Genomic DNA, 27,266 nt, shown 5'->3' on the forward strand with positions numbered 1-27,266 from the left:
ATTTTATGTTTATTTGTGAGTCTATGAAGTTTGGTAAACGACTAAACCATGTACTTTTCGTTAAGTTCAAATGAAAAAAAAGAAATGCTAAACTGTGTATTAGATATCTTTATAGATATAAAGACAGAAACAAGAAGCTTGGCATCATCCACTGTTAGTATTTCATCAGCCGGTTCCCGCGCTGCCTGGTTTACGCGGCGCTGACGCACGAGCGCGTTGGTGACTCACGCGCACTTATAGTAGGCTAATTTGCTCTCCTCCAATCGCGATAAAAAAGAGCTGGCGGCTCTGCGTTTTATATTTTTTCAGAACACAAATCAGCGAGTTGGTTGGACGACACCTCCCGCCTCTTGTGACCGTCGGGGCTGGATCGTGTGTGATGCTGAAGTTACTATTTTGGGTTGATAGCGAAGCTGTATCAGCTTCAGTGGAGCTTTGCGCAAGGCTCGCGCTGCGCACTGGTTCTTGCTGAAACGTCGAGCGTCTCGGAGAGAAAACGTGACAACTATACATGCACGCTCTGATTTATATACTGACGCTTCGCTATCGCGCATTTTGACGTCCGAAAAGGTAAGCAAGTCGATCTCCACTATTTTACCTAACGCACTGTAGACATTGACTGCAAAGAAAGAGTAAAATGATGACATCTACCTGGCAAGGTATTCTGACATGATTTGTTTTTGGAGGAAAACGACTCGAAGAAGAGATTTTCAGCTCTGTGCATGGGATTGTATCCTGTGTCGTGCCCATGTGTTGGCGTGTCAATAAAAATGATTAATGGAGAGATTATCCTGACCGGTCTTGCGTATGTGATGCGTCGATGTTTGAGAGGAAACGTGACACATTTGTTTGACCTTGAGGATGCTCTGCGCCCGCTGTCTCCTATTGACGTGACTGTTTATGCGCAGCACGTGTTCATGTTTCCACGCCTGTATGCTCGCCTATTTGCTTGTCTTAATGGGTCATAAGACACAAGCTTGTTGCGCAGTGGATGTTTGACATTTTTTGTCTATCACCACAAAAGAGCTCAGTGTCCCAGTTTTAGTTTTAATAAGAGCATTATGCATGATCACATGCAAAGTAGTATTGCCCATGTGCTGTTGGGTTGAACGGATGCTAGAATATGTTCATACCTTTAATCATCTTCACTAACTGCTTTATAATGGTCAAGGTTGTAGTAGATTCAGAGCCTTTCTAGAGAACACTAGGTGCAAGGGCATTATGCACACACATTTACACAAAAGGGCAATTTTGTGTAGTCTAACAGCATGTTTTGGGGAAATTGGTGGAAACCAGAGAACCTAGAGGAAACCCACATGTACATGGGCAAGAACCTACGAAATTCCACACAGATAGTGAGATGAACTTCAGATTGACCTAGCAACCCTGGACCTGTGAGGAGGCCATAATACCTGCTGCAATATTGTGTTACCCTGCGAGAAAAATAGCTAAGTGTGCCCAAAGGCAAATAAATCCTTTTAATCAGATTAGTGTACAAGTATTTAATCAATCTTTCATTGTCTGGTAAGTGTACCAGTAGGCACTGTTGTCATCTATTAAAGATTTTCTCTCATGCTGCAAGGTTCTTCATAACATCCATCTTAACATTGCACATGTTAGTGTGTAGTGTGCAGTTAGTATGTAGTGTGTTCTTAGGGCTCAGTTAGAAGAATTACCTCATAACATGCAACTGATGTAGACATGAACATTGCCCAAAATCATCACCAAGTCAATAAGAGCTTTAAATTGTCTTGATCCAGGATATTGTTGTCTGGTTTGTGTTCAGTTTGTCAGAATGCAGACAGATGGATGGTTGAGAAAGAAAACAGAGGATCACATGAAGCATGGAAGTGAGAATTTTGTCGAGCCTTACTGCCTAGCAACGCACTGAGGCAGACTGGAGCATTTCCTATTACAGCTGGCAACTGGGATGTAATGTGTAACAGCATTTGGATCTTTGGCCACTGGCTATGCAAGTTAAGCCAGAGTTAGGCTATTTTTACAGTTTAAATGTCAATAAAAAGATCAGAACCTGTCAACCTATCCTATATATTGTATTTAATAATGCATTTTATTTTATCTCTGTTATAAAACATGAAACAATTTACCATATGTTTTAAACTAATGGTCATGTCTTGCCATAGTGTGCTCAGACGTGGAAAACGAAAGAGCTGATTTGTGAACGTTTATTAGCTGACATTCAGCTCAGTACTAACAAGGCCACCTATATGGTCACCTCTGAGACCATGAGTCTGAATCCCAGCAGCAGGGCTGACGTCTACAGTGACGCTAAGTGCTACGTATGTTTTCTGAAGCGGAAGAAAGTTTCGGTTGGCAGCTTAGTGGACATAATCAATGTATTGTTTTAGTAGTCTGGGCAGGTCAGACAGGTCTGCTTAACCTGCTCTATTTCTCGGCACCTTCGTTTCTAATGCATGCCAGTTATGAAGTAAAGATGACTGTGCATTTGGAGTGCACTATCGATATAATAAACATAAAAATAGTATCCTCCACTAAACAAATGCAATGAAAATGACTTATGAATGGCTGTCTGCAATTCAAAATGCTGCTATTCTTTGTTCAGTTGCCAAGGCGTGTTACTAAATTGTACTTCACTAGAGATCTTAGTAAATTCCTGGCAGGAAAGTCACATGTTGAAGAGAATATCAAAATCCATTGAGCGATCTGCAGTATGTTGATCTAATCTCATTGTGACACATTTCCTTTTGGCTTAGAAAGAAATAGCCTAAAAAAAGCAAAATGGTTGCCAAAGCTGTCTGATCCCTGAGGACTGTAGAGCAGATCATTAACTAATATTGTATTATATGTTCAATATGGTGTGCAAGTGTACATATCTACACTTACATTTACATAATGCGGCATGTACATTGGTACTTCAGATTCTGTGCTTGAGACAGAATCGAGTGCTGCTGGAATGGTATTTGCATGGTGAGGATGTGAAGCACACTCAGTGGGCATTGCCTAGCAACACAGACATTCCTCGCAATTTTTGCCCTCTATTGATCAAACATGGCCGTTTGTCTATTAGATATAAAGCCTGCTTGTGTGAGACTAGCCATATTCTCCTGATCATTGTCATTTGATGTAGGGAAAATGAATTTATGTTTTTTAATTATATTTTAAAACATAGGTTTGTATTTGAGTGCAGAATGACTGGCTGTTCAGAGAATGGCCTTAATACAAAGCTATTAATTGTAACTCACTGGAATTAAAGGATTTGTTATTTAAAAAAAAAACCTCCACAAAGTTTAACACAAGCTTATTTTTGCCACCACGACCTTATTTCTAAACATTTTAGATGAATCTTCTCCTCTTTCAAGACAGAATTTTGTAGGAAAGTAGTGATAAATGTGTGGTGGGCACAAATGACATTTTAGTAGTGTAACAGAGACAAAAACTTTGCTTTTTAACAAAAGAAATGTCATTTTTATTAGAGATTGGGCCAAGCACATAATGTTTCATGATTGTCACATTGTTTTCATATCTTTTTAAATATTTGTTCCACTTTTTTCAGAATGTTAGGAAAATTGTACTGGCTTATCCTTGTTCCAATCATGTCTAATTCTCTTCTCTGATCCCCCACAGCACAGAACTCCTATCTCTTAAGAGAGGTGACTAGCCTACCAGCCATCTTGTCACACTCATCTTTCTGACTTAATCCAGTTCAGCCATGCCTAAGAGCAGTAAAGTGACACAGCGTGAGCACAGCAATGAGCATGTCACAGAGTCTGTGGCTGACCTGCTGGCCCTGGAGGCCCCTATGGACTATAAGAGTAGCCAGATGAGCATGAACATGACTGGAGGAGTTGCAGCACCAAAGCCTGACATCTCTCCAGACCTGGAGGATGGCCGGCCAGCGTGGAACAGCAAGTTGGAGTACATTCTGGCCCAGGTGGGCTTCTCAGTAGGGCTGGGCAATGTCTGGCGCTTTCCGTACTTGTGCCAGAAGAATGGAGGAGGTAAGGAGTTGGTGGAATTATTTGGGTTGCTTGACTTCAGTGTGGATGTCTTTCTAGCACTTTTAGAAATAAATATGGTCACAAAACAGCTTTACAGGTGTAGATTTAAATACCAGAAGCAACAATGGCAAGGAAAAGCTCATAAGATAACATGAGGAAGAAATTCTGAAAGAAACCACACTCAGAAGCAAACTTCATTTTCTGGGTGAAACTAGATTGAGAGTTTGTACTTCATTACTCTTCTACAATTATATAGTACAAATTCAAACGTTATTGAGTGCATATTGTTAGACTTGAAATGTTGTAGAATGAAGTCTTCATGGTTTTACTTAATGTCTTGTCAAAAATTCTCCAACATTTATTTGATACTTAAAGTGAAATACAAGATTGAACAGATTGTTGCAGGTTGTTGAACAGTGCTTTATGGTTATTCTTCAAGCTCACTATAGACACTGTTGGTTATTATTATGGCTGTCTTTGGCAGTTTTATTTCTGTTATTCTTTTGGATGGTGAATATATGAATTAATTAATCTTTACATTAAAGTCTCAGTTCTAATTATATTTGATAGTTTTTATAACTGATAGACAATTGTAAAAAATAATGTTTGTATTTTCGCTAAACAGAAGAGCCAAAGTCTGTCCTGGGTATGTATTTGAACCTTTGCCACTTACCACTGCTCTCTAGTTCAGTACATAAATGAGGAACTGAGGATGTGAATATAAAAAAAGTCATTAAACAGGCATTGGTAGTGTTTCATTTAAAAACTTTTCTTTCTTTTTTTTAATTAGTAGAGAATAATTCTAAAAAGATTATCCGAACAGTAAGTGTATTTTGAATGCAGGAGACACTTCAGTTTTGTATTGTGTATTGTGTAACACTGCTAATTATATTCCATTACAGCCCATCCTGCTGCTAGATTAATCTTTACATAACGCTTTATAGAATACTTCTTCAGTTTTGTAGGCTTGAAGTGTGCAGTCATTGTGTTCCAAATGTATTGAACTTGCGATTTAGCTTAGTTATTTATGGCAACCAAAGGCAGGGGCACTTTATAAACGGTCTAGTCAATGCCACAGAGGACACGATATATAATCTTACCTTACCCAGTATGTTTCTATCAGCTATTCCTCTCTCTGCTGAGGCTGTATATTCTACGCTTTATGCAGAAAAATAGCATTAGCACAGAAAAGTATTTGTCATGTTATTGTGGCATTGTTGAGTAGACTTTGAATATCCATGACCTGAGAGAAATGTTGCAAAAAAAACAGATTCCCAGTTTGTCTTTGTGTACAGAAGCCATCATTATTCTTTAAAAGGAATTGGGGTTTTGTTTTCAACTGCATGTACAGGTGTAGAGATCGTGGTTGTGTTTTCAGTATTGACACTAGTTCTGTTTGCTTTTATGAAAATGTCCAAAACAATTTAATTGGGTTTTTTTTTTTTAGATTTTTACTTGAATCTCAAATTATTATATTTACGATCAAGACAATATATTTTAAGGCATAGATACAGCTCTATATTTTATTGTTGGTGTGCCTATAGGTAAAACAATGAAATCTGGCATGTCGTGGCTTGTCTAGTTGTCAAGGAGTTGCCTTTTCCTTCCTGATGTCCCACCGGGCCTTATTTCCTTTATCCTATCTCTCTCTCACTCTCTATCCTTTTATACACTGTACCCTTCTGGCTGTCCCTACAGATATATGCAAGGCCTGCAATTTTCCTTTCATTATCAAGCAGAATAAATAACCCATGGACAAAAAGGCTAAAAAGAGCGGGGGTGTGCCACCTAAGAGCAAACAAGCTTCACAATCCAAATGATAGCGAGCAGAATGTTTTTTATTTGCTCATCAAAGAGTCTGATTGCTGTTATAACCTTGCATTAGTCCCTGTCTACTATGCAGTTATTTTGAGAGTGCTCTCTGTAAGACTTCAGAGACTTGCAAAAAAGCAGGATCAAGGTGTTGTTGGTCATCTCCAGCTCAAATCTCCGTCACCATGGAGCTGCGTGACGTCAAGCCTCTGAATGATTTGCTGTTTCATTGTGTCGCATCAGCCTCTATCTGCTCACTCATGCTTACTGGGCTTTCAGCTATTCTTATGTGATTTTAATGATTTTAGCAAGCTACAATGCAGGGAAAAAGTACTCTACAGATGTATTCATGTTTTTTTTTTTAGATTTATATCTGTGATTTATGAAAGGGCCAGTGGAAAGGCCATTTAGAAGTGTGTAGTGCTGCAGTGGACCAATCTTAACTCCTTAAACTCAGTGAATAGCAATGAATAGAAGCTTTTATTATTCACATATACCTTACAGCACAGTGCAGTTCTTCACAACATCGAGGTTGGGGTCAGAGCACAGGGTCAGCCATGATGCAGCACCACTGGAGCAGTGAGGGTTAAGGGCCTTGCTCAAGGGCCCAACAGTGGCAGCTAGGCAGTGCTGGGACTTAAGCCCCAATCCGCCAATTAACAACCCAGAGCCTTAACCACTTGAGCAACCACTGCCCTATAATAATGCTTATTATCTATGTGATTAATGCCATAAATTGCCAAGTTTGTCCACAGCACAGCTCATTAACATTTAGTGATGTTCAACAAACTCTATAAAATGACAACGACATAGTGAAAAGGTGCCTCTTAAATCGTCAAGTAATGCAGCATGTTGCCCACCATAGGCACATATTAACTCATTCCTCCTTTTATAGGGTATAAACTTGACAGGACAGTCATGAATGCAAAATAATATAAAAAAAAAAGAGAATTGTAGTAAGTCATCTCCAGTTAAATGATTTGAATCCTATCGAAGTTGACATTTGTGGGTTGACATTTGTGGGTAAATATCAATTTTTCACCAGCTCATGAGCTATACAAACTTTTTTTAACTGATTTTCTTGAAAGCATTTCTGTCAGTGCTCCTGTGACAGTTTTGAATCATATTGTTTGTATGCAGTTCGATAGATACACACTATGTGATTAAACTGTTAGTAATACTGTTGTGTACAATACAATATCTCTACTCATTCATTAAATGCAGTTCTTGTAAGGTTATCGCTCCATGGTGTTATCTTGTTTTCAGGTGCCTACCTTGTCCCCTACTTCATCCTCCTCATCCTCATTGGCATCCCACTTTTCTTCCTCGAATTGGCAGTGGGTCAGAGGATCCGCAGGGGAAGCATTGGAGTTTGGAACTATGTTTACCCTCGACTGGGTGGCATTGGTGTGTCCAGCCTAATGGTGAGAAATAGAGACTAACACAGGCTGATGGCTGATTGGTTTGCTAGAAAAATTCTCAACTTTCATTTGCTAGTCTAAATAGATTTTTTAAGGTTGTTCACGACCAGAAGAATAGCTGTGGCTGGGCATACTTGCAACTCTGGTGTATTAATTATATTATCATATACCACATAATCCATCAGTTCACACAGAGTGACTAATGTACAGCAACTGTTCTAGCTGGACAGTAAAATACCTTCAGTACACTGACTGCTTTATTATAAACCAGGATTTGACATAGTTAGCTAAATAAAGGGATGGAACCATACATTTTTGATGAGTCACACAGCCCTGATCCACCATCTGCCTAGCTGAAATTGAAGATGAAACAGAATCAGCTGGACAAAATCTTCCCTGTTTCTGGGTATACTTTGCATAATCCAAATAGTGACAAAAACCAGTCTGAGTGCACCACTGAAAGAAGTCTTTATTGTTTCCAAAAGCAGTCGTAGCTGCTTCATCTTCTGTGATCTGTTCATGAACTGATCTTGTATCATAGCCATCTTGTTTACAATGAGCTGCCAATTTGAGGGACACCTCAGTATTTAAGACAAGTAAAGCTGGCCTGAAAATCATAGAAGTGGGTCTGCTGTGAGGAGAACATCTATTAATAGCCACAAAGCAAGAGAGTTGCCTATGCCAGAGAGAAAATGTGCTTTAATAATTCACCAGCTCCCCTGGCTGTAGACCTGTTCTGTAGCCAGAAGCCATTTTGTACACCGGGCCTAAAGACTTCTACAATAAAAATGTACAAATCTTCAATTCTGTTTAAAAATTCTATTTCAAAAATGGCGACAAATCTAGAAAATAGTCATTTCCTTTTTGTTTTTTATTCTCTGTCTGAAGGTGTGTGGCTTTGTGGGTCTGTACTACAATGTGATCATTGGCTGGAGCATATTCTACTTCTTCCAGTCTTTCCAGTTCCCTCTGCCCTGGGCTGAATGTCCTATCCGAAGGAATGGAAGCCAAGCCAGTGAGTGTCCTGCGATATTGAAAGAAAAGCTCTTTAATGGCTTACTGTTTCCAGGTATAGCACTAAACTGTTGTATATAGTTCTGCTCTCCAGCTTGTACTGGGATTGGAAGCTGACAAGAGTAATATATTATTGATTTTTTTTTATATTTGACTTACTGAGGTCAAGTCAAATGAAAACCTTAAAAGTGCAACATTAATTAGAATTGATTTGATATTTTTTTTTCCAGAAGGAATCCTGACTTTCTTTAAGTGCAAGAACACTTGTTCTGAAACAGTTTTGTGACCCCCAAAAATGCAAAATAAATCATTATCATTTGTCTCGCCACATATATATATATATTGGATATTAAAAAAGGTCTACACACCTCTGTTAAAATAGCAGGTTTTTATGAAAAATGAAATCAAGATCAAAAGTGTCAGATCATTTCATTTAAGTAAAAATCAAATAGAAATGCTTTGTTAACTGAGGTGCATATCCCAGTACTCTGTTAAAGCACCTTTTGCTTATAATGCATAATTCTTATAGTCTAACTGGGTAAACATCTAGCAACTGCAATTTTATTACTCTCTTCTTTGTTTAAAAAAAAATACTCAAGATCTTAGAGGGGATCACCTGTACACAGATCTCTTCAAATCATTCCACAGATTTTTGATTGGATTTAGTTCTGGGCTCTGACTAGGTCTTTCATAAAGTTGTGCTTTAATCTGGTAAAGCCTTTTCTTTGTTGAACCATAAATACATTAACATCAGTATTTTATTTAACAGTCATACATAACACATACAGTATTTTATGGAAATTAGGATGAAGATGAAGCCCCTGGGACTCCCAGGGAAAAGTAGATGTTTTCAGTGTGATCAAACTCAGCATTTTGCTAATCACAGTCACCTCTTACACCCATGTCTGTGAAGTCAAGTGAAGACACGTGGAGTAGAGTTAAGTGGAGGCAAAATGGATGATATGAACTGTAATGACTTAAGTGCTTCTAAAGGTTTTATTGTTCTACTAAAATAGCTACATTCAATTAAGCAGCTAACTTTGCCAGTAAGCTACATTTAAAATAGCCTAAATAGCTAGAATGTTAGCTCTGTATGTTTAACGTCACTATATCCCTGGTGAAACTAGCTGCTTTTTATTGGGATTCTCAGATGCTTCAGCTTTGTTCTAATTTACATAAAATCTGTATTTTAAAAATGTTTAATTGTATTTGTATTTGGGGTTCTTCAAAGTATTAAAACCTGTAGTTTTGAATTATATGTTTTAAAAGAGAAATCTTACTCCTAAGAAGTTCACAAGTAAGAAAAAAAGAATATAATGCATGTTATTAAAAAATATAAGAAACTGACAATGTTTGAACATTTACATAATCATATAGATTCCTTGGAGTGAAGAAATAAATGTTTGATATATAATACTGTACAGAAACATCATTAAGGCTTTAAAAGCTATTTTAGCAGATCCATCTGTTGCTTTTAATATCTCTCAGCATGCCAGTGCTAGTTTATTGGTTGGGCAGATTGGTGAGTGGATTATGCTAGAGAACACAGAAAAACCTGCAGTGACTGCCAGTTTCCAATCACACATGAAACATAGATTTACCAACGTCTTAATGTTCTGTACTTAATAACCTTAAAACATTTATTTTGAAATCTCCAGGATATGTTGTATTCGTGTAAACAGGAATACTCCATGCAATATTTATACACACTAAGCATAGTACTTTTTTATTTTGATTTTTTTTTCTTCTATGGTGTTTTAATCAAAAATATGTTCCTGATTTGAATGATCATGCATGTCATATGTATGATATGATATTTTCAGAAATCTGAAATGACAGAAATGTTAAAAAACAATTATTCCTCTTTTGCATGTATCTCAGAATAAAGACGTAGCAATGCAATGTGTAGTAAAGTGAAAAGGCAGAAAATGTCAAGAATAACTAACTTTATTAATGAATAAGTAACTTTTTTTTTAATTCAATACCTGATTCTCTGAAGCATGCTAGTGTCCAAAAACTTGACTAAATTGTGATATTTACTGTGTGAAGAATTTATAATTAGCTACCAACGTTTGCAGGAAGATAGCCTAATTATAATTTTTTAAAAAATAAAATAAAATAAATAATTGTAATTTGGTGAAATATTTCTCTGTTTTGGAATTTTTTCTTTGTTGTTTTCAAAAACGTTATATGTCGGGTGAAAATATTATGGCCACAGTGACATCCTAGACACACACTTTAGCTGTGTTGAATGAGATAACTGCTCACTAACACTGTATACAGTGATGCATCACAGATTGAATCTTGCCTTCTTGCTTTTCTGCCTGAGCAGTTGTAGAGCCAGAGTGTGAGAAAAGCTCCGCCACCACATACTTTTGGTATCGCGAGACACTAAACATAACCAGCACTATTGCGGACAGTGGAGGGCTGAACTGGAAGATGACTCTGTCCCTGCTAGGTGCGTGGGTCATTGTCTGCATGGCCGTCATCAAGGGTATCCAGTCCTCTGGAAAGGTGAATATGCGCTCAATACAAAAAGTTCAATGCTATACATTGTTATATTTGTATATACTTTTCGACAGTTAAAGATGGTAAGCGTCTATACATTTGATGATTGATCACATATACCGTATACACCTTATTGATTATATGATCACATCTTGGATGTGGTAGCTTGGTGTTTAAGGTGTTAGACCTGGACTGGACGTGACTGGTTGTGAGTTTGAATCCTGGGTCCACCAACCTGCCACTGTTGGGCCCCTGAGCAAGGCTGTTGTATGCTCAGATGTATAAAAAATGAGATGAGTGTAAATTGCTCTGGATAAGGGCGTCTGAATAAATGCCAGAAAGGAAACATAAATCATGCTTTCTTTCTGTAAACTGGTAAAGATTTTACTAATTTATCAGATCATGTACATGGTCTTCATGTATTTGAAAACTCTTTTTTCTGTTCCCTGTGCATTATGGGGAATTCCTTAGGTGATGTACTTCAGCTCATTGTTCCCATATGTGGTGCTCTTCTGCTTCCTGGTACGTGGATTGTTTCTTAAGGGGGCTGTAGATGGCATTGCCCACATGTTCACACCAAAGGTAAGAAGACATATACACACACACACACACACATGCATATACACACAGTTATTTAAAAGACAGCAATTTTTTCCACATGTATAAGCAACACATGGTCTACAACTAGTTTAAGTGTCAGAACCTATGAACAGAAACCAATTTCAAGGGTTAATCTTCTATCTTCATCTTAGCACGCCACTCTGACCGCTGTCTCCCCCTGGTGGTGAAGTCAGGATAAAGTCATGCATATTTATAGAGCTAAAATTTATTACTCATTACTCATGCATGACCGAAAGGAACCATGGGACTAAGTGAGTTATTAAGTAGGTGCATATAAATAGATACAGGAAACTAATTTTCAAATAATAAATCATTGCATGTCTAAGAAAAGAGAATTGTCAAGTGTTCTTGATCATGCACAAGCTCTGTTTCAATAATTGAGCAGAAATGGATGAACTTTCCACTGAATTCATATTCCTGCAGCTGGAGATCATGCTGGAGCCACAGGTATGGCGCGAGGCTGCAACACAGGTCTTCTTCGCTTTGGGTCTGGGTTTCGGTGGAGTCATTGCTTTCTCCAGCTACAACAAGAGAGACAACAACTGCCATTTTGATGCTGTCCTGGTATCTTTCATCAACTTCCTCACCTCCATCCTGGCCACGCTCGTGGTGTTTGCTGTACTTGGTTTCAAGGCCAACATCTTAAACGAAAAATGTGTGGTGGAGTGAGTGTGCACTTTTACTGAATTTGCTATTAATAGTATAAAATCTGAATGCAATGAATAAATTTATGAGACATGATTTAATGATGAGTGCCAACGGTTGATGAAGTGATTAGTGTGCAAGATTGCTCTCAGATATCATCTAATGTGTTCTCGTTCTAGGAATGCTGAGAAGATTTTGGGCTACTTGAACTCCAATGTGTTGAGTCATGATCTGATCCCTCCTCATGTTAACTTCTCCCACCTCACCTCATCAGACTATGCTGAGATGTATGAAGTGATTAAAATTGTGAAGGAGGACAGTTTTGCTCAGCTGGGCCTAGAGCAGTGTCTACTGGAGAATGAACTCAATAAAGTCAGTCTAAAATCCACTAATCTAATGCTGTTTGGTTTTGTTTATAATGTCTATGTCTAATTAGCACTGCACTTTTACTTCACCACTGGCTCAGTTCAGGTTTTAATCCAGTGATGAAATTTTGAAACTATTTAATATTCTTTATAACACAACACTGCTGACTGGTCAGAGAGTGTTAATTAATTTTCGGCAACAACTGTCCGTTTCAATCAAAAGGTTGATATTGATGCATAATAACAACTTGTATGGCAAACACAACGCAGAAACTGATTTGAAAACGTGTTATTATTGATTATTATTATTTGTTTTTTGTGAGGCAATGGTTATATAGCATTTTTGGAAGGACTCGCACGGAAAAGTGTTCAGGACAGACAGCTGGTGAAGGAATGACTATGTACTATATATATATATATATATATATATATATATAGAGAGAGAGAGAGAGAGAGAGAGAGAGAGAGATCAGCCATGCCATAACATTAAAACCACCTGTCTAATACTGTGTAGGCTCCCAAAACTGCTCTGACCCATCAAAGCATGGATTCCACAAGACCTCTCAAGTTGCTTTGGTATCTGGCTCTAAGAAATTAGCAGCAGACACTAAAAATCCTTCAGGTTGCAAGGTGGGGCCTGTATGAATCAGAATTGATTGTTGTAGACATGCCATAGATGCATGATTGGATTGAAATCTGTGGAATTTCGCGGTCAATTCAACACCTTAAACCTTTTGTTTTGTTCCTAAAATCATTCCTGAACAATTTCTGCAGCGTGGCAGGGAGCATTATTCTGCTGAAAGAAGCCACTTCCAGGATGTATTGGGTCTGCAACAAAGTTTAGGTAGCAGAACAATGTTTCTGAGAAGAACATTGCACAGAGCATCTCTCTGCCTCTGTTATCTTGCTTTCTTCCCTTAGTGTGAAAAAAAAATATGATTCATCAGACCCCACCATCTACTTCTATTGCTTCAATGTCCTGGAAACACCCCACAAGACCTGACATTTTGGAGATGCTCTGACCCAGTTGCCTAGCTATCACAATGTCACTCAAATGCTCTTGTCAAAGTCACTCAGATTCTCACACATGGCATTTTTCTTGCTTCCAGCACATCAACACTGAGCACTGAATGTTCACTTGCTGCCTAATATATCCCCCCTTGACAAGTGCCATAGCATTCACTTTACCTGTCAGTGGTTTTAATGTTATGGCTGATATCAGCAATCAACTTTTTGGTGGAAATGACATCCCACTACCATATTCTTCTATACCCCATTGCATTTTATTCCTTACTTATTTTGGACTATTTTGGTCTCTGCCTAATTTATCTCTGTCTCATTTCACCTGCAGGCTGTTCAAGGCACTGGTTTGGCCTTCATTGCTTTTACGGAGGCCATGACACACTTCCCAGCATCTCCATTTTGGTCAGTGATGTTCTTTTTCATGCTGATCAACCTGGGTCTGGGAAGCATGATTGGCACCATGACTGGCATCACTACTCCCATCCTTGACACCTTCAAAATCCGCAAAGAGATCCTGACTGGTGAGAACTGCCACACACACACATTCATGTACACACGTAATGCTAGAGTGTCAATGATATTAATTGGCTGCTTGCATGTGGATGACTTATCTAGTTCCTGGAGGTAATAGTCCTGACAGTTTTGGGTCTAATAAAATAGTTCTGACCTTTATATCCATGATGCAGACTTGTGCAATGTTTGAGAAAGCTGGTTACGATAATTATTTTGGCAAATTGAATCGTTTTTCATCATTCACAAATGATATAATTTTGTTCAGTATGTTATGTTCATATTTGCTGATACGTTTATATGCAGAGCACAGTGCATCACTGTCTGACCCATACTCTCATGTCCAGTTATGATGTATCCACTTTACTCCTACTGTAGCTGAAGGTGCAGCTGCATGTCAGAAATATGCCACAAAAGGGGTATTTGTAAAGGATCTGAGAGTGCAGCTGTAGCATTATGACTCTGCCAATAATGGAATGTCTGTTATTTACCCAGTATGTGTTCAGACATTAGGAGAAGGTCTATGGTGGCTGTAGACAAAAACCCAGTTGCTTTCCAAGCTACCAATAAAGATATCAAGAAACATGATCAGAATGTTTGGTCATAAAGAGCTTTACTGATTCCAAGCTTATACACATCACTACCAATCTGCAGAGTGTTCAGCTAAGAACCACAGCAGTGAACATTGCAAGTGGTCTACGCTTAAATACTGTACTGCAAGCATAATTCCTCTTTATAAGCTTTTATTTTAAATATGTGGTTTTATGGTGAAAATGGCGAAAATTATTTTCGCGCAAAAAGCTGTGGCAAAAATATTCATGATTTTGTTTAATGAACCATAACTCTTTTACAAAAACCTTCAGCCCTGCATCATCGTAGTGCCAGAAGGTAATAGTGTTCATTGCTTATTTAGCACAACTCTAAATCTTTAAAACGAATCAGTTCCATTATTGGGCCATTGTTCAAAACGACCTTGTGCTGGCTGTGCTATGTGGAACTGGAGCAGATGCATTTCTAGATTCGACTATAATCTGGTGCAATGTGCATTTGTTGTATGGGATTACACTGTGAGACAGGGTCTTATTTCTTTTTGGAGACACTGGATAACCTTTGACCCTTATTTCTCCTCAGTGGTTTGCTGTATCATTGCTTTTTTTTGCGGCCTGTTATTCGTCCAACGGTCTGGAAATTATTTCGTCACCATGTTCGATGACTACTCTGCTGGTCTTCCTCTCACAATTGTTGTCATCTTGGAAAATATATCTGTGGCCTGGATTTATGGCACCAAAAGGTACACTGTTTATTTTTAGCAGTGCAATCTGTCTGGTTAGCTTGTGCTTTTGTTTCTGTTCATAAGTAGGCTGACCTTTTAAAGTTATTTTAAAACTGGATGAAATTCCTGTGAATTTGCCCAGAAACAACACAGAAGAATGCAACACAAAATGTGTGCTATAATATCATCTCAATGTTTATGCAAAATTTATTTGGTCTAGGTTTGTGCAGGACCTAGAAGATATGCTGGGTTTCAAACCATACAGATTCTACTTTTATCTGTGGAAGTATGTGTCTCCAGCCTGCCTCATTGTTCTTATTACTGCTAGCGTTATTGAGATGACCATCAGTCCACCTGGATACAATGCATGGGTTCAGGATGAGGTAAGTAAAACTCAGGGTTAAAATATTTATTCATGTCACTCATGAGGTGGAACCAGATGAAAAATTCACGGTATGATGATTATTCACATTGGTGTAGTTGTTAGTGTGTTTTCCTCGCACCTCCAAGGTTGGGGGTTTGATTCCCATCTCTACCCTATGTGCTCAGAGTTTGCATGACATCCCTAAATTGTGTGCGATTGTGCTCTGTAATTTGTAAGGGGGTGGCATCTTGTCCAGAGTGTCCCCTGGGAATGGCTCTAGATTCCCTGTAACCCTTGTGTAGGATAAGTGCTACAGAAGATACATGGACAACCATGAAAGCCATGTTTTGAACATTTTAATTGAATTACAATTTCAAATTGAAGACATTAAATTACATTTAAGACTGCAGCAGAGATACAAGTATTTCATTATGTTAATTATTTCAAAGACTTATTCTGCATTTAAAAACATTTGTGGGACATCATCACATGGCATCACCTGGGTATCGGCCAGTCTCTCCAGGATTTCACAATTTTGAGATAGAGCACAGAAAGCAATTACATTTATGTCTTCACTAGGAGTACTTTAGAATCCTGTGCCAGCAATTTCCCCAGTTCAAGTAGATTTCTGTAAACTGCAGCAAAAAAAAGAAAAAAACTCTGCAAAATCCTGAAAGAGCTGATCAGCATTACCTCAGACTCTTCATTTTGTCTTCTTTTTCTAGGCAGTAGAGCGCTTCCAGAGCTACCCTCCGTGGGCTCTGGCCATGTGTTTTGCGCTCATCATCGTTGCCATGCTTCCTCTGCCACTGGTCTTCATCGCACGCCACTTTAACTGGATTCCTGATGGCTCCAACAAACTGTCTGTCTCCTACCGCAAGAGTCTGACGAAGGACACCTCCAACCTGGAGGATGAGACACGTTTTATTCTGGGTAAAAACACCAGCGAGACACCCTCTCCCATGCCCAGCCACCGGGCGTACCTCGGCCCGGGCAGCACGTCGCCTGTCGAGCTTATCACCAACTCCACATCCATCAGCGGTTATGGCAGCGGCTACCAGACCAACCCCAAGCCACCTAAATCTGAGTCCTGAGCTGCTCCCTGCTCCGAAAGCACCACCCACCAAAGACTGATAAAGAAGAAGGAAAAGGGTGTAAGAAGTTACAGCATTTATCATAATTTAATTGAAGCCATACAGGGAGAGAGGGATGATGTGTGTGAGTGTGTGTGGGGGGTGATCAATGAATAATGGGGGACTGAAAAAAAAGAAAGAAAGAAAAGAGCCACAGAAGGACCTTCTCCATATCTAGCCCTAATTAGCAGATGGTGAGTTGCAGTTAGTACCTTCTCTTTCCTACCTACACATTTGGACCAAAGGCATTTCTACAGATTAGGTGGTTGACAGAAAACACTGAATCATCCACATAACACTTAAAATGCCCTACTAAATTTTACATGTACTGTAGAATTATAGAAGCAGGAATGTAGATTCATTTTTAAAAAGATTTAAGCCGTACACTAAACCCTCCATAACAAGAAACTTTGGGTCCTGTAAAGCGTATGGTGAGGGATAAAGCACACAGGCTATTCAGTATGTTTCTTTCTGTTGGAACTCTTGTTCATGCCTATGTTGAGGTGTGAAATCTGCTAAGGAGTGAGATCCACTGATCCCATTTTTTCCCAATACAATATAAATATCACAATTCTGAATAATGGATACTGGAAACTGATTTAAAACTTCTTTCCACCAATAGTTGCAAATGGCTTGCTCTGAAAACCCCAAGACTCTCAGAACAGACTGGAAATAATATTGCTTTTGATAATGTGAAGAAACTGTCTGTCTACTTTAAGCACATTCATATAATATATTTAAAAAACCTCTCTGTCCCCTGACAATCACAGCAAAACTAGCCAATTGTGGACATCTGTGAAGTCATGTATGCGGAACAGGGTAGACTGTGCTTTTCTTCCCATTTTAATGGTTCAGATCAGATTTGATCAGATGCTTTTTTATTTATTTCCAGATACTGGTTTTCAGGCTAATTTTACTTCAATACAAAAGGTACATCCCAAATCTCATATTGATACACTATTCCATGGCAGTTTGTAGTATAAGTAGTGTGGACTGGTGTGCTCAGACTGAAAATTGCAACAAAAGCAATACTCAGATGATGCACTTTTTCAACAGAAAAAAAGGGAATGTTGGACATTTCATGCACTAATTGCTCGCAGCTCTAGTTTACACAGTAGAAAAGGGGCAGGGCTACCAGGTGCTGACACTGGATGAGAAAAAATCAGTTTGGCTGACACACCAGTGGACAAGACGTCTTACAAATGTGTTTTAAATTAGCCCATGTTGCGTGATTTATTGGTGAACAATTTAGAAATTCTGTATTCTGCTAATTCGCCGTTTTCTGTTAGCAGCATAGCATTACGTCGACTAGACAAGAGCTTATACTAAAATACATTAGTGTTCCATTTGAGATTGAGACATACTACCCTACTAAAATTCAGTAGAGTACATAGTGCATAGTGTAAGTGCATAGTGTATAGTACATCATTTGGGATGCAGCTAAAGTCTTAATGGTCCATTTGTGCAGTGTTTTGTGAGGAACAGTTTCATTTAGAAGTTTCTTTTGACTGAGGAAAGCACATAAAACCTGGCTGAGTAGTACAACAGAGAGAAATGTACTGTATACATAATGTTGATGTTATCCATAGTATTTACTGCAACTCTTGTCCTGTGTAAGTGTTTATGTCCATAGATCACTAGACCCAACACAAACTACCACAATCTCATGCAGTACTGACCAAATGTTTCCACTCGGGGGCACTATATACACCAAAACCCCTACAATGCATCTTATTTTATTGCAGTATCTTTCACACACACACACACGCAAACACACACAGTATCAACAACAGCATGCCTTTGTGGCTGTAAAATATTTTGCCACACTTTTGCCAGATTTAGGTACAACTAGTTTTAGTAATCAGATGACTGCCAGATGTGCAATGAATGATCAGCACAAAAAAAATAAATAAGAAGCACATTTAACGTGTTGGGTTGCAATAATATTAAAGCATCATCAAGCACAGCAGTTTATGTACATACAAGGTCTATAGCATACAAGATCTTATATTAGTATCAAAATAGCAGATGATGAAAAAAACTGCATTTAATAGAAAAATATTAACACTAATAATGGTCTTGAGTAAACTTCGATAGGTTTGTGTACCTGTTCTGTTAATGACCAGTGCTCAGTTTCCAGTAAGAACTGCAGCACAAGGGTCAATGTTAAATGGTAGAGTGAGCCTCATATTCTCTTTCTCTCTCTCTTGCGCTCTCCTTCTACCAGTTAACAAGATTTTGACTAAACTTTGGGAAACTGTACACCAGTCAGTCTAATTAGCTTAGGTATTCAGACTGTCACTTTTTACGGATAGAATTTCTAGCACAAACAGACAGTTATTAGCTTTATTTTTTACAATGACATTCATGGAGTTTCTGTAGTTTTATTGCTTAGCCCTTTATGAAAAGATGTAATGGATGTAATTATTCAAGGTCCATAAGAATAGTTTCCGCTTCTGCAAATGGTTAACTGGTTTAAAGTCTATAGATGTTATGTATGCCAAAATGATGTAGTATAGCAATCATTTTACACAACTTGCACTGTATTTTAAAGGTTACTGCCTAAGCAGCCTGCACAGGTCTACATATGAACACCTCACAAATAGACAAAGAGTGTTGGATTGGCTTTTGAAAAAAAAAAGCGTTCTAGATGTTGAAAATTGTTTTTGTTTTTTTTATATTGTTTAATGTATTCATGAACTGAATATATGACAGATTGGATGTATATGGTAGACATCAACTTCCTTGGAAAGGTCATAGTCTGCTGGTCTTTACGCTTTCCCCTAAGCACATCTACACTTGACACAATACACCAGTTCTGCATCTTGGCAAATAATGCAGCAGAGCATTTGATTACTTGGCAGCTCTGTGTTTGCTCCTCCTGCAACTGCCATGATGACTCGTGGTGTAAAAATAGACCTGAGCAGCATGCTTCACTGTGGTGTTTCCCCAGGGAGCCCATGTCCCAGACAGCATGCTAACGAATTCTCATCGGGTGAGGTGGAGGGTGGAAGGCCCACAATTCCCAGCATGAACATGCTGTTCCTACACAAGTCTTATGGATCCCCTGGCAACAAACCCTCGACCCTCAACAGAGAACAAACAAGCAGAGGACTTCCATGGTCCCCAAGTTCCTAAGTGAGAGAAAAAAATTAATAACATGTAATTCACTAGATTCCTTTACTTAGTCCACTCCTGAAATTATCCAAATTTCAGTATGATTCAAGTTTGTCTCTGCTGTACAGATTACTTGATAATGCTAGACATTTTAAACATTTCCTTGGCTGAATACTGACAATAATCCAAGGAAGAAGGATTTGTTCAGTTAGGTCCAGCGATATTGTTGTTCACGTTCCGTGTGTAATAGCACATTGTTACCACAACGTGTCCTCATATACTGATGAAAGACCATTTGAAGGCGTGTCTCTCTGCCTCTGAGCCACTGTCTCCTTTTTCACCTCCACAGCATCTCAGAAATGTCATCCCCATTTTTCCTGACCCTGCTAAGTACAGCTGCATGACAGTGCCTATGATCATTCCTGTAACACCCTCCTGATCTTTAGTTTGTTTTTGCACATTTTGCTGGCTTGTATGAGACCAGTGTACTTTATTTCTCCTATAGATGAGACCCCAAACTTGCATCTTCTAGGAAGAACCTGACAAGGGGAAGGCTTAAAAACACACAGTAGCATAGCTGATTAATAAGGATGGACCAAGCATTACAGCTCCCTATTTATATTTCCATCAAATTTGTCATCAAATATTTGCAATTCTGTGACAAATGAGAGCTGCACAAACAGCTAGGACAAAGACTGCAAATCACACACACACTCACACACAGACTCAAAAGGCTGTAAAGAAAAGCCACATTCTCATATGTACCAAGCACATTATTTATATGATTTATATAAATGGCACTAGTACACATTTTTCCAGTGGCACATTATATAATGTACAAAACAGCTTTTCAGTCAGGGTTACAATTTTTAGGACAATCTAGAACTGCACACACAAAAAAACAGCTGTATATTTATTCAGTTGGAATTTTCCTGAAACTATCAAAGTAATTACAACTCACCATTCAATCCCACCAGTAGGACAGGCAAGTCCTATTGTAGCTAACTTATTTTCTTAGAAGGCATTTTTATTTCAGTGGTGCTGGAGGCCATGGTATTTGTGAGCAAGCTATTATTATGTATATGTTTGTAAATTGTGATTCTCAATATAATTACTGTAAATATCAGTGTACATTTTGTTAAATGACTGTGAGGAGTATATACTGTATGACTATACAAACAAGTTGTATTCATGTATTATTGAGTATCTATGATGTACATTGTAAACTTAGAATATCTATTTTGTACATGTCTCTACATGTGTATGTATTGTGTAATGGATGTGTCTGATGTGTCGATATGTGTGTTGAAAAAGGCAGAGTGTGCTTTGTTTGTTTGATTGTATTTTTTTTAATTGATGATGTGAGTAGCATTACTTTCACTGGTTCTTTCCTGTGAAACAGGCTCAGGACCATGCTATTATGTGTTCTCTGGACTTCTCTGTGTTACGTAGAGCGTTCGTTCACTTTAAAAGGTTTCATTGGTAATGTTTGTTTAGTTATTGATGTTAACATATGATTTAATGTCGTTTGGACATTCTGCACTCGATTCGGTGTGCTCTATTCAATATTATCATTTGCTGCTGCCATTTTGTGAAAACGAAAGAACCTCTTGCACTTCTTAGTTTACTCTCATTTTTATTGAAAATTTTAAAAAATAATATTTCTAAGCATCTAGCTAAACCAGCACAATTTATGTGTTGAAATATAAAAGAGGAGAACAAATATAAATATGGATACACACTCTGGAAGTGTGTGTTTTATCAGTAAGGATATTTATTGTGAATGTAAATGTATTCTGATCATGTTAAGTAACGCAATATTATTTTTGAAATTATTTACAGAAAAACACAATCATGCCTTTTCATGAGTTGTTTTTGTTTTTATCTTGAAAATGATGTAAAGTCTCTATGTTTGTGCTGTACTAGTTTTAGGTGCAAAAAGCAATATTTCTGCAGGTACTTCAGCAAATGTGGACCATAGATAGACGGTGGGAGAGAAGTTTGAGGTAATAGCACAGTTGTGGGGGTTGTTGTGACCAGCACTGCCTGTGTTGTTGATGGTGTAGCTCTTTCACGAGATGAAAAATTGCCATAATGCAGTACATTAGGATGTTTTCACTTGATATGACACCACCCCACACCCTGTTTATTAGGGTGAAAAGAACAATAATATGCTAGCCACACTCTTAGCTGTACCAAGGACTCTTATGATGTCAGTGTCATTGATATTGTACAGTATTTCTGATACACTTGGGAAGAAAATGAGCTATATGACTACTGTATATGGTATATCACAAAAATCATCAATAAAGAGTTTATTCTCAGGTCTGTGCTCATTTTCTTTTTAAAAAGTTATAGTGAAAGGATTTATTAAATGAAAGAATTACACCACTGGCAGGAGCCACAGCCAATGAGGAGACAGCATGAAATTAACACTGTTAGACAGTGATTCACGTCTAAAAGGGATTAAACATTTTTTATTGTTAGTACAGTCCACCTCACAAATGAAGCTCATATGACCTTCTTGAAACATTCTCACTTTTATTACCCTTATAGATGCTACTCAGAGTCAAACTTTGTCTCTGAGTTCCTCCTTGCTCACCCCAACAGGCCTATTCAGCAGAACATTGTGACCTAATGCTTTCTCCTTCAGAAAACATGTACCCACACAGAAGATGACTGTATACATCATGGTAAAGAGTTTTAAAAAGAAAGGAGAAGTAATGGGGTCAGAGTGAAAGGTTGATTGCTAATCCTTTGTTTAAGGCAAATATCAAATTCATCAGCAGTCTGGGGTTGAAGAGGGAGGTGGAGGGTTAAAAAGTGAAGAAAATATGTTATAGAGCTTGTGTGGATCAGATGCTGATGCTTTAAGCATTTCCTTGCTTTAGGATGTCTTAGCAGCAGAATCAAGGTTTTTTTTCCTGCACCTTTTCTCTGCTTCCCTTAGTTCTCTGCATAGAATATCAGACAGCCAATCATTCGAGTGACAAGACTTCTTAGGACTGTGAGATCAAAAGCAGGGAAGGTCAAAGGATGAAAAAAGTAAAGTGAGGAAAGTTTTGACAGCTGAGTCAAGTGGTAGAGAGGAAAAGTCAGGGGGTGGTTCATAAGATTGTGATAGCTAGGACATAAGGAGAGATAAAGAGAGTGAAGACAGGGTAAGCAGGGGGAGAGGTATGAGTAGTTGGTGAGAGGCAGGGAATGGAGGGCCAGAGTTAAGGACACAAAAATAGTCAGGTCAAAAAAAAATGCAAAAGAGTAAAAGCATGACTGAACATCTCTGGAACAAACGCAAACCTATGCCACTGCTCATGAAAGTATCTCATGAAATCATAAATGAGAATCAGCCAATATGAGCTAGTTTTGTGTTGGCAGTTGTGGCACCAGTGGTTAAGGGTCTAGGTTGTTGATTGGAAGATTAGGGGTTCAGGCCCTAGCAGGGTAACTGTTGAGCCATTGAGCAAGCAAGGCCTACAACCCTCTTTGCTGTATGAGGGTTGACCCTGTGCTCTGACCAACTTCCAAAAGCTGGGATAAGTGCTGTAAAGTTATGTATGGCAGTAATAAAGCCTTCTTCAGGCATGGATGAGTGAGTCAAGCTGATGTAAATGTTTTTCTGCTCTTGTTGAAAGTATTTTTCCTCTGTCATCTGGTACTCAGTAAATGTGACAGTCACAGTGATGTGCACAAAAAGTTCTTTAATTCTCATAACATCGATAGCAATCAATCATGAGCAATCATTAGTCATGAATACTTGGGCTGCATCTCAAATGGCACACTGCCATACTAAAGAGTATGTGACCACACCATTGTAATACATCTACAATTATACCAAGTAATTGCATTGTGCAGCTTAAGCAAACTGAAGCATGACAAGCTGAAGCATGAGCAGGGTTAAATAGGACACAGGAGAAGGTGACTGGGACATGTAACAAGAAAATGTGCAGGGGGCTGATGGGTAATGCAGTTCAAGCATGATCTGGCATAACCGTAACACTTTAATAACAATAATGACATTTGGATTACTGTAATTCTCTTTTAATTATCATTATCAATTATCTTCTGGTCTTGGAAATAATGTATTATGCAAGTATACAGGCAGTACAGACAGCATACACATAACATACACATGAACATGGAAAGTTAAACATTCAGTCACAACCTGCAGACTAGAGTATGAGTCACTGTGTTGAGTGGTGGCTTCTCTCGCTCCTTACAGCCTACACACATGAATAGCACTTTGAGGGGAGAGAATAGCACAGTGCAATGAAAGCAAACGCAACAAAAAGAAGAGATGAGATTTTTATTAACACATACCACCAAACACCTACAATGTAAAACACCTGAGTGCTTCTAGTTCTTTTCGATGGAATTGTCACATACTATATTAAGATACTGTAGTTTTCATTTTCTGGTATATATTTGTACTTTTTATGCGTGGACAAAATGGTATTCAATACTGAAAGTGTGCCAACATGTATCATAAAAAAGGACATTTGATCTACTTGCCTTGATTCTACTAGACTTCTGTAGAATACAATGTTGAGCAATGATGAATCAAATGAATGAATCAATGAATCAAAATATATATGTGTTTTATTCAGTAAAGCTTCTCACTTCAAAATTACACTTGAATAATGTTTGTTTATTTGTTTGTTTGTTTGTTTGTTTGTTTCAGTATACATAAGCTAGTTAAATGCTAAAAGTAAACTTTAAGCTTAGAATCTTCTTCCCTGCTTATTCATACCTCACTCCAAAATGCCCTCCCTCAAATAGGTTAAGTTGCCGCATATACATTACTGCACAGTGAAATTCGTTCTTTGCATATCCCATCCTTAGGGGTTGGGGTCAGAGCACAGGGTCAGCCATGATGCATGATGCTTATAAAGCTTCATGAGTAGGCCTGCTCCAGGTTTCTTAAATAAAAAATCTATTTTCTGGTCCTCTTCTTTAATATTCTATATAGTAATGATGGTGTTTGAGAGTTTACTTTATATTGTGTGCTTATTGTTCAATATCCTACTCTACAACAGTGCACAGTGAAGCCTTGCTAGTAAAGAAGTGATGGTTTCTTACATGCAACTTACCATGATAAATGTTTATTCTGATCCTATTACTTTCTCTTGTGTGTTCTCTTTTTTTATTTTGGCCAAAAATAACCCAATTAGTTCCTTACTGGTTCTGGGCTTTCTCCACTGACTCTGCAATCTTAAATTCAGTTCTGGAGGAACATCCATCTGTGGAAACTGCCTGTACTTCCTCAAAAACACACTCGCTTTTTACAGTCAGTCTGAGAGTCTCATAGCTTTTGCTGTTCATTGTTTCAGCTACTTTAGTTCATATCAATGTTTGTTATTTAAAATTTTCTTCATTGCTTTAGTAAAAAAATATGCATGAAAATATACATAAAAATATACATGAACACAATTTGTGGTACTGGCTGTACTTCCTCTAAATCACTTGCTTTTTGCAGTCTGGCTGAGAGGCTCATAGCTTTTGTTGTTCATTGTTTCTGCTACTTTAGTTTACATTCACTTGTAGAGATACAAGTAAGTACTCACACATGTGATTAAATAAAAACCTATTATAATCTCATGGCAAAATGGCTCTAAAAGCTAGACAGTTCACACATGGACAAGCTATGGCCTGCATGCTTATTGTCCTGCAATGCATAATAATGTGAACATAGTGACAATGTATTTGTTGGCAAAATGCATTTCCATATTTTTTTTTATTTATTTTTTTTATCTGAAATGATTTTGGCCTGATAAAAGATTTTGTCTGAATAGTGTTATGTTTAAGATTCTGGATTAGCTTTGTGTGTTTTTGCTGCAGAAAATTCTCTTCTTCAGTCTACTTTGGCCCAGGCTGTCTCACACAATCTGACTGCAAACAAAGCAATAAATTTTCAATCAAAAATGAAGAAGAATGAACAGCTAAACTTATAAAGACTGAATTCAGATGAAAATGGTTTATTAGCAGTCGAGCAAGACAGCAAACAAACCAGCTGGTACCAGGCGTACAAGTGGCGTAATCACCCAACTTGCACCAAAGTCCCATTAGACTTCAGTGTCCTTTATACATTTTATTTCAAACATGCTCCTCTTTTCAAACTGTTTCAGTTCATTTTTCAGCCCGTCCCATCATCTGGCCTTTGTTCAATCACATTTCAGCACATGTAGTGCTGATAGTGCACATATTCCTCGCCTTGCAAGTTTTCTATTTTTGCCTTTGCCAGCTTCTTTTTATCTCCAAAAAAGGTCATGTTTCATCCCCTCACTTTTGCGTTAGATCAGAGTTTTTCCTCTTTGTGAAGCTCATAGCTTGTCTATACTTTCACTTCATTTTACTCTGAAACCTTGTCTCACTCTGAAGCTTATAAAGCTTCATGAGTAGGCCTGCTCCAGGTTTCTTAAATAAAAAATCTATTTTCTGGTCCTCTTCTTTAATATTCTATATAGTAATGATGGTGTTTGAGAGTTTACTTTATATTGTGTGCTTATTGTTCAATATCCTACTCTACAACAGTGCACAGTGAAGCCTTGCTAGTAAAGAAGTGATGGTTTCTTACATGCAATTTACCATGATAAATGTTTATTCTGATCCTATTACTTTCTCTTATGTGTTCTCTTTTTTCATTTTGGTCAAAAATAACCCAGTTAGTTCCTTACTGGTTTTGGGCTTTTCCCACTGACTCTGCAATCTTAAATTCAGTTCTGGAGGAACATCCATCTGTGGAAACTGCCTGTTCTTCCTCAAAATCACTCGCTTTTTACAGTCAGTCTGAGAGGCTCATAGCTTTTGTTGTTCATTGCTTCAGCTACTTTAGTTCATATCAATGTTTGTTATTTAAAATTTTCTACATTGCTTTAGTAAAAAAAATATGCATGAAAATATATATGAACACAACTTTCCTACAGAAGCAATGTCATCCTAAATGTAACTTCAAGTGTTTATTACTTATTTATATTTTCCTCATGTAAAGACTTGAGACAATTTTACATTACATATACCAGTAACTATGTAAAAAATTAGAAAATAATAAAGCACAAGAACCGTATTCATTTTTAATCTTGTCTTCATAAGAGAATTGTCTAAATTCTCTTTAACAATTTGTGGTTCATTCTTATTTTTGGTTAATTCATTAAGATTAGATATGTTTTATGTCTTACCTTTTTGTTTGTGCTATACCTAGCTTTTGCATTAATCGTATTTCTTATTTTATACCTGCAAAATTGCTGACAAGCATGCAAGAAAATCTGTGCTTGAAGTTTAAACATTCATCTGAAGGTTTTTGGTTCTTGATTATTTAGCGCCTGGGCCAGAAACCAGGGGAGAAAATTTGCCTATTGATACAATACAAGTGTATAATAAAAACACAATTTTCAGCTTTAGGTGTAAATTTTCACATTTCGGCAGCCTGAGGAAAATGTGAAAACCCTCAATATCAAACCCTCCATGCCCTGCCCTGGCTTGT

At 37.9% G+C, this 27,266-nt stretch overlaps 1 protein-coding gene across 1 annotated transcript; it reads left to right on the plus strand.

Moving 5' to 3' along the window:
- The first annotated feature begins 253 nt into the window (after nt 1–253).
- slc6a17 (solute carrier family 6 member 17) lies at nt 254–22,110 on the plus strand. Its single transcript, XM_058389238.1, has 12 exons — nt 254–570; nt 3,607–3,980; nt 7,059–7,216; nt 8,102–8,228; nt 10,560–10,741; nt 11,207–11,317; nt 11,780–12,021; nt 12,181–12,373; nt 13,718–13,910; nt 15,031–15,190; nt 15,393–15,555; nt 16,262–22,110. The coding sequence occupies exons 2-12, from the start codon at nt 3,692–3,694 to the stop codon at nt 16,628–16,630; spliced, it is 2,187 nt and encodes a 728-aa protein (XP_058245221.1). The 5' UTR covers nt 254–570; nt 3,607–3,691; the 3' UTR covers nt 16,631–22,110.
- Nucleotides 22,111–27,266: the final 5,156 nt, after the last annotated feature.

The sequence above is a fragment of the Hemibagrus wyckioides genome, linkage group LG05, assembly GCF_019097595.1.
Source record: "Hemibagrus wyckioides isolate EC202008001 linkage group LG05, SWU_Hwy_1.0, whole genome shotgun sequence".
In the NCBI taxonomy this organism is placed as follows: Eukaryota; Metazoa; Chordata; class Actinopteri; order Siluriformes; family Bagridae; genus Hemibagrus; species Hemibagrus wyckioides.

Excerpts from the sequence above, each read along its gene's own strand:
- slc6a17 (XM_058389238.1), top strand. The coding sequence starts at position 3,692 with ATGCCTAAGAGCAGTAAAGTGACACAGCGTGAGCACAGCAATGAGCAT. Across the intron at positions 11,318-11,779 it reads CCCACATGTTCACACCAAAG|CTGGAGATCATGCTGGAGCC; the intron begins GTAAGAAGACAT and ends ATATTCCTGCAG. Across the intron at positions 13,911-15,030 it reads CCGCAAAGAGATCCTGACTG|TGGTTTGCTGTATCATTGCT; the intron begins GTGAGAACTGCC and ends ATTTCTCCTCAG.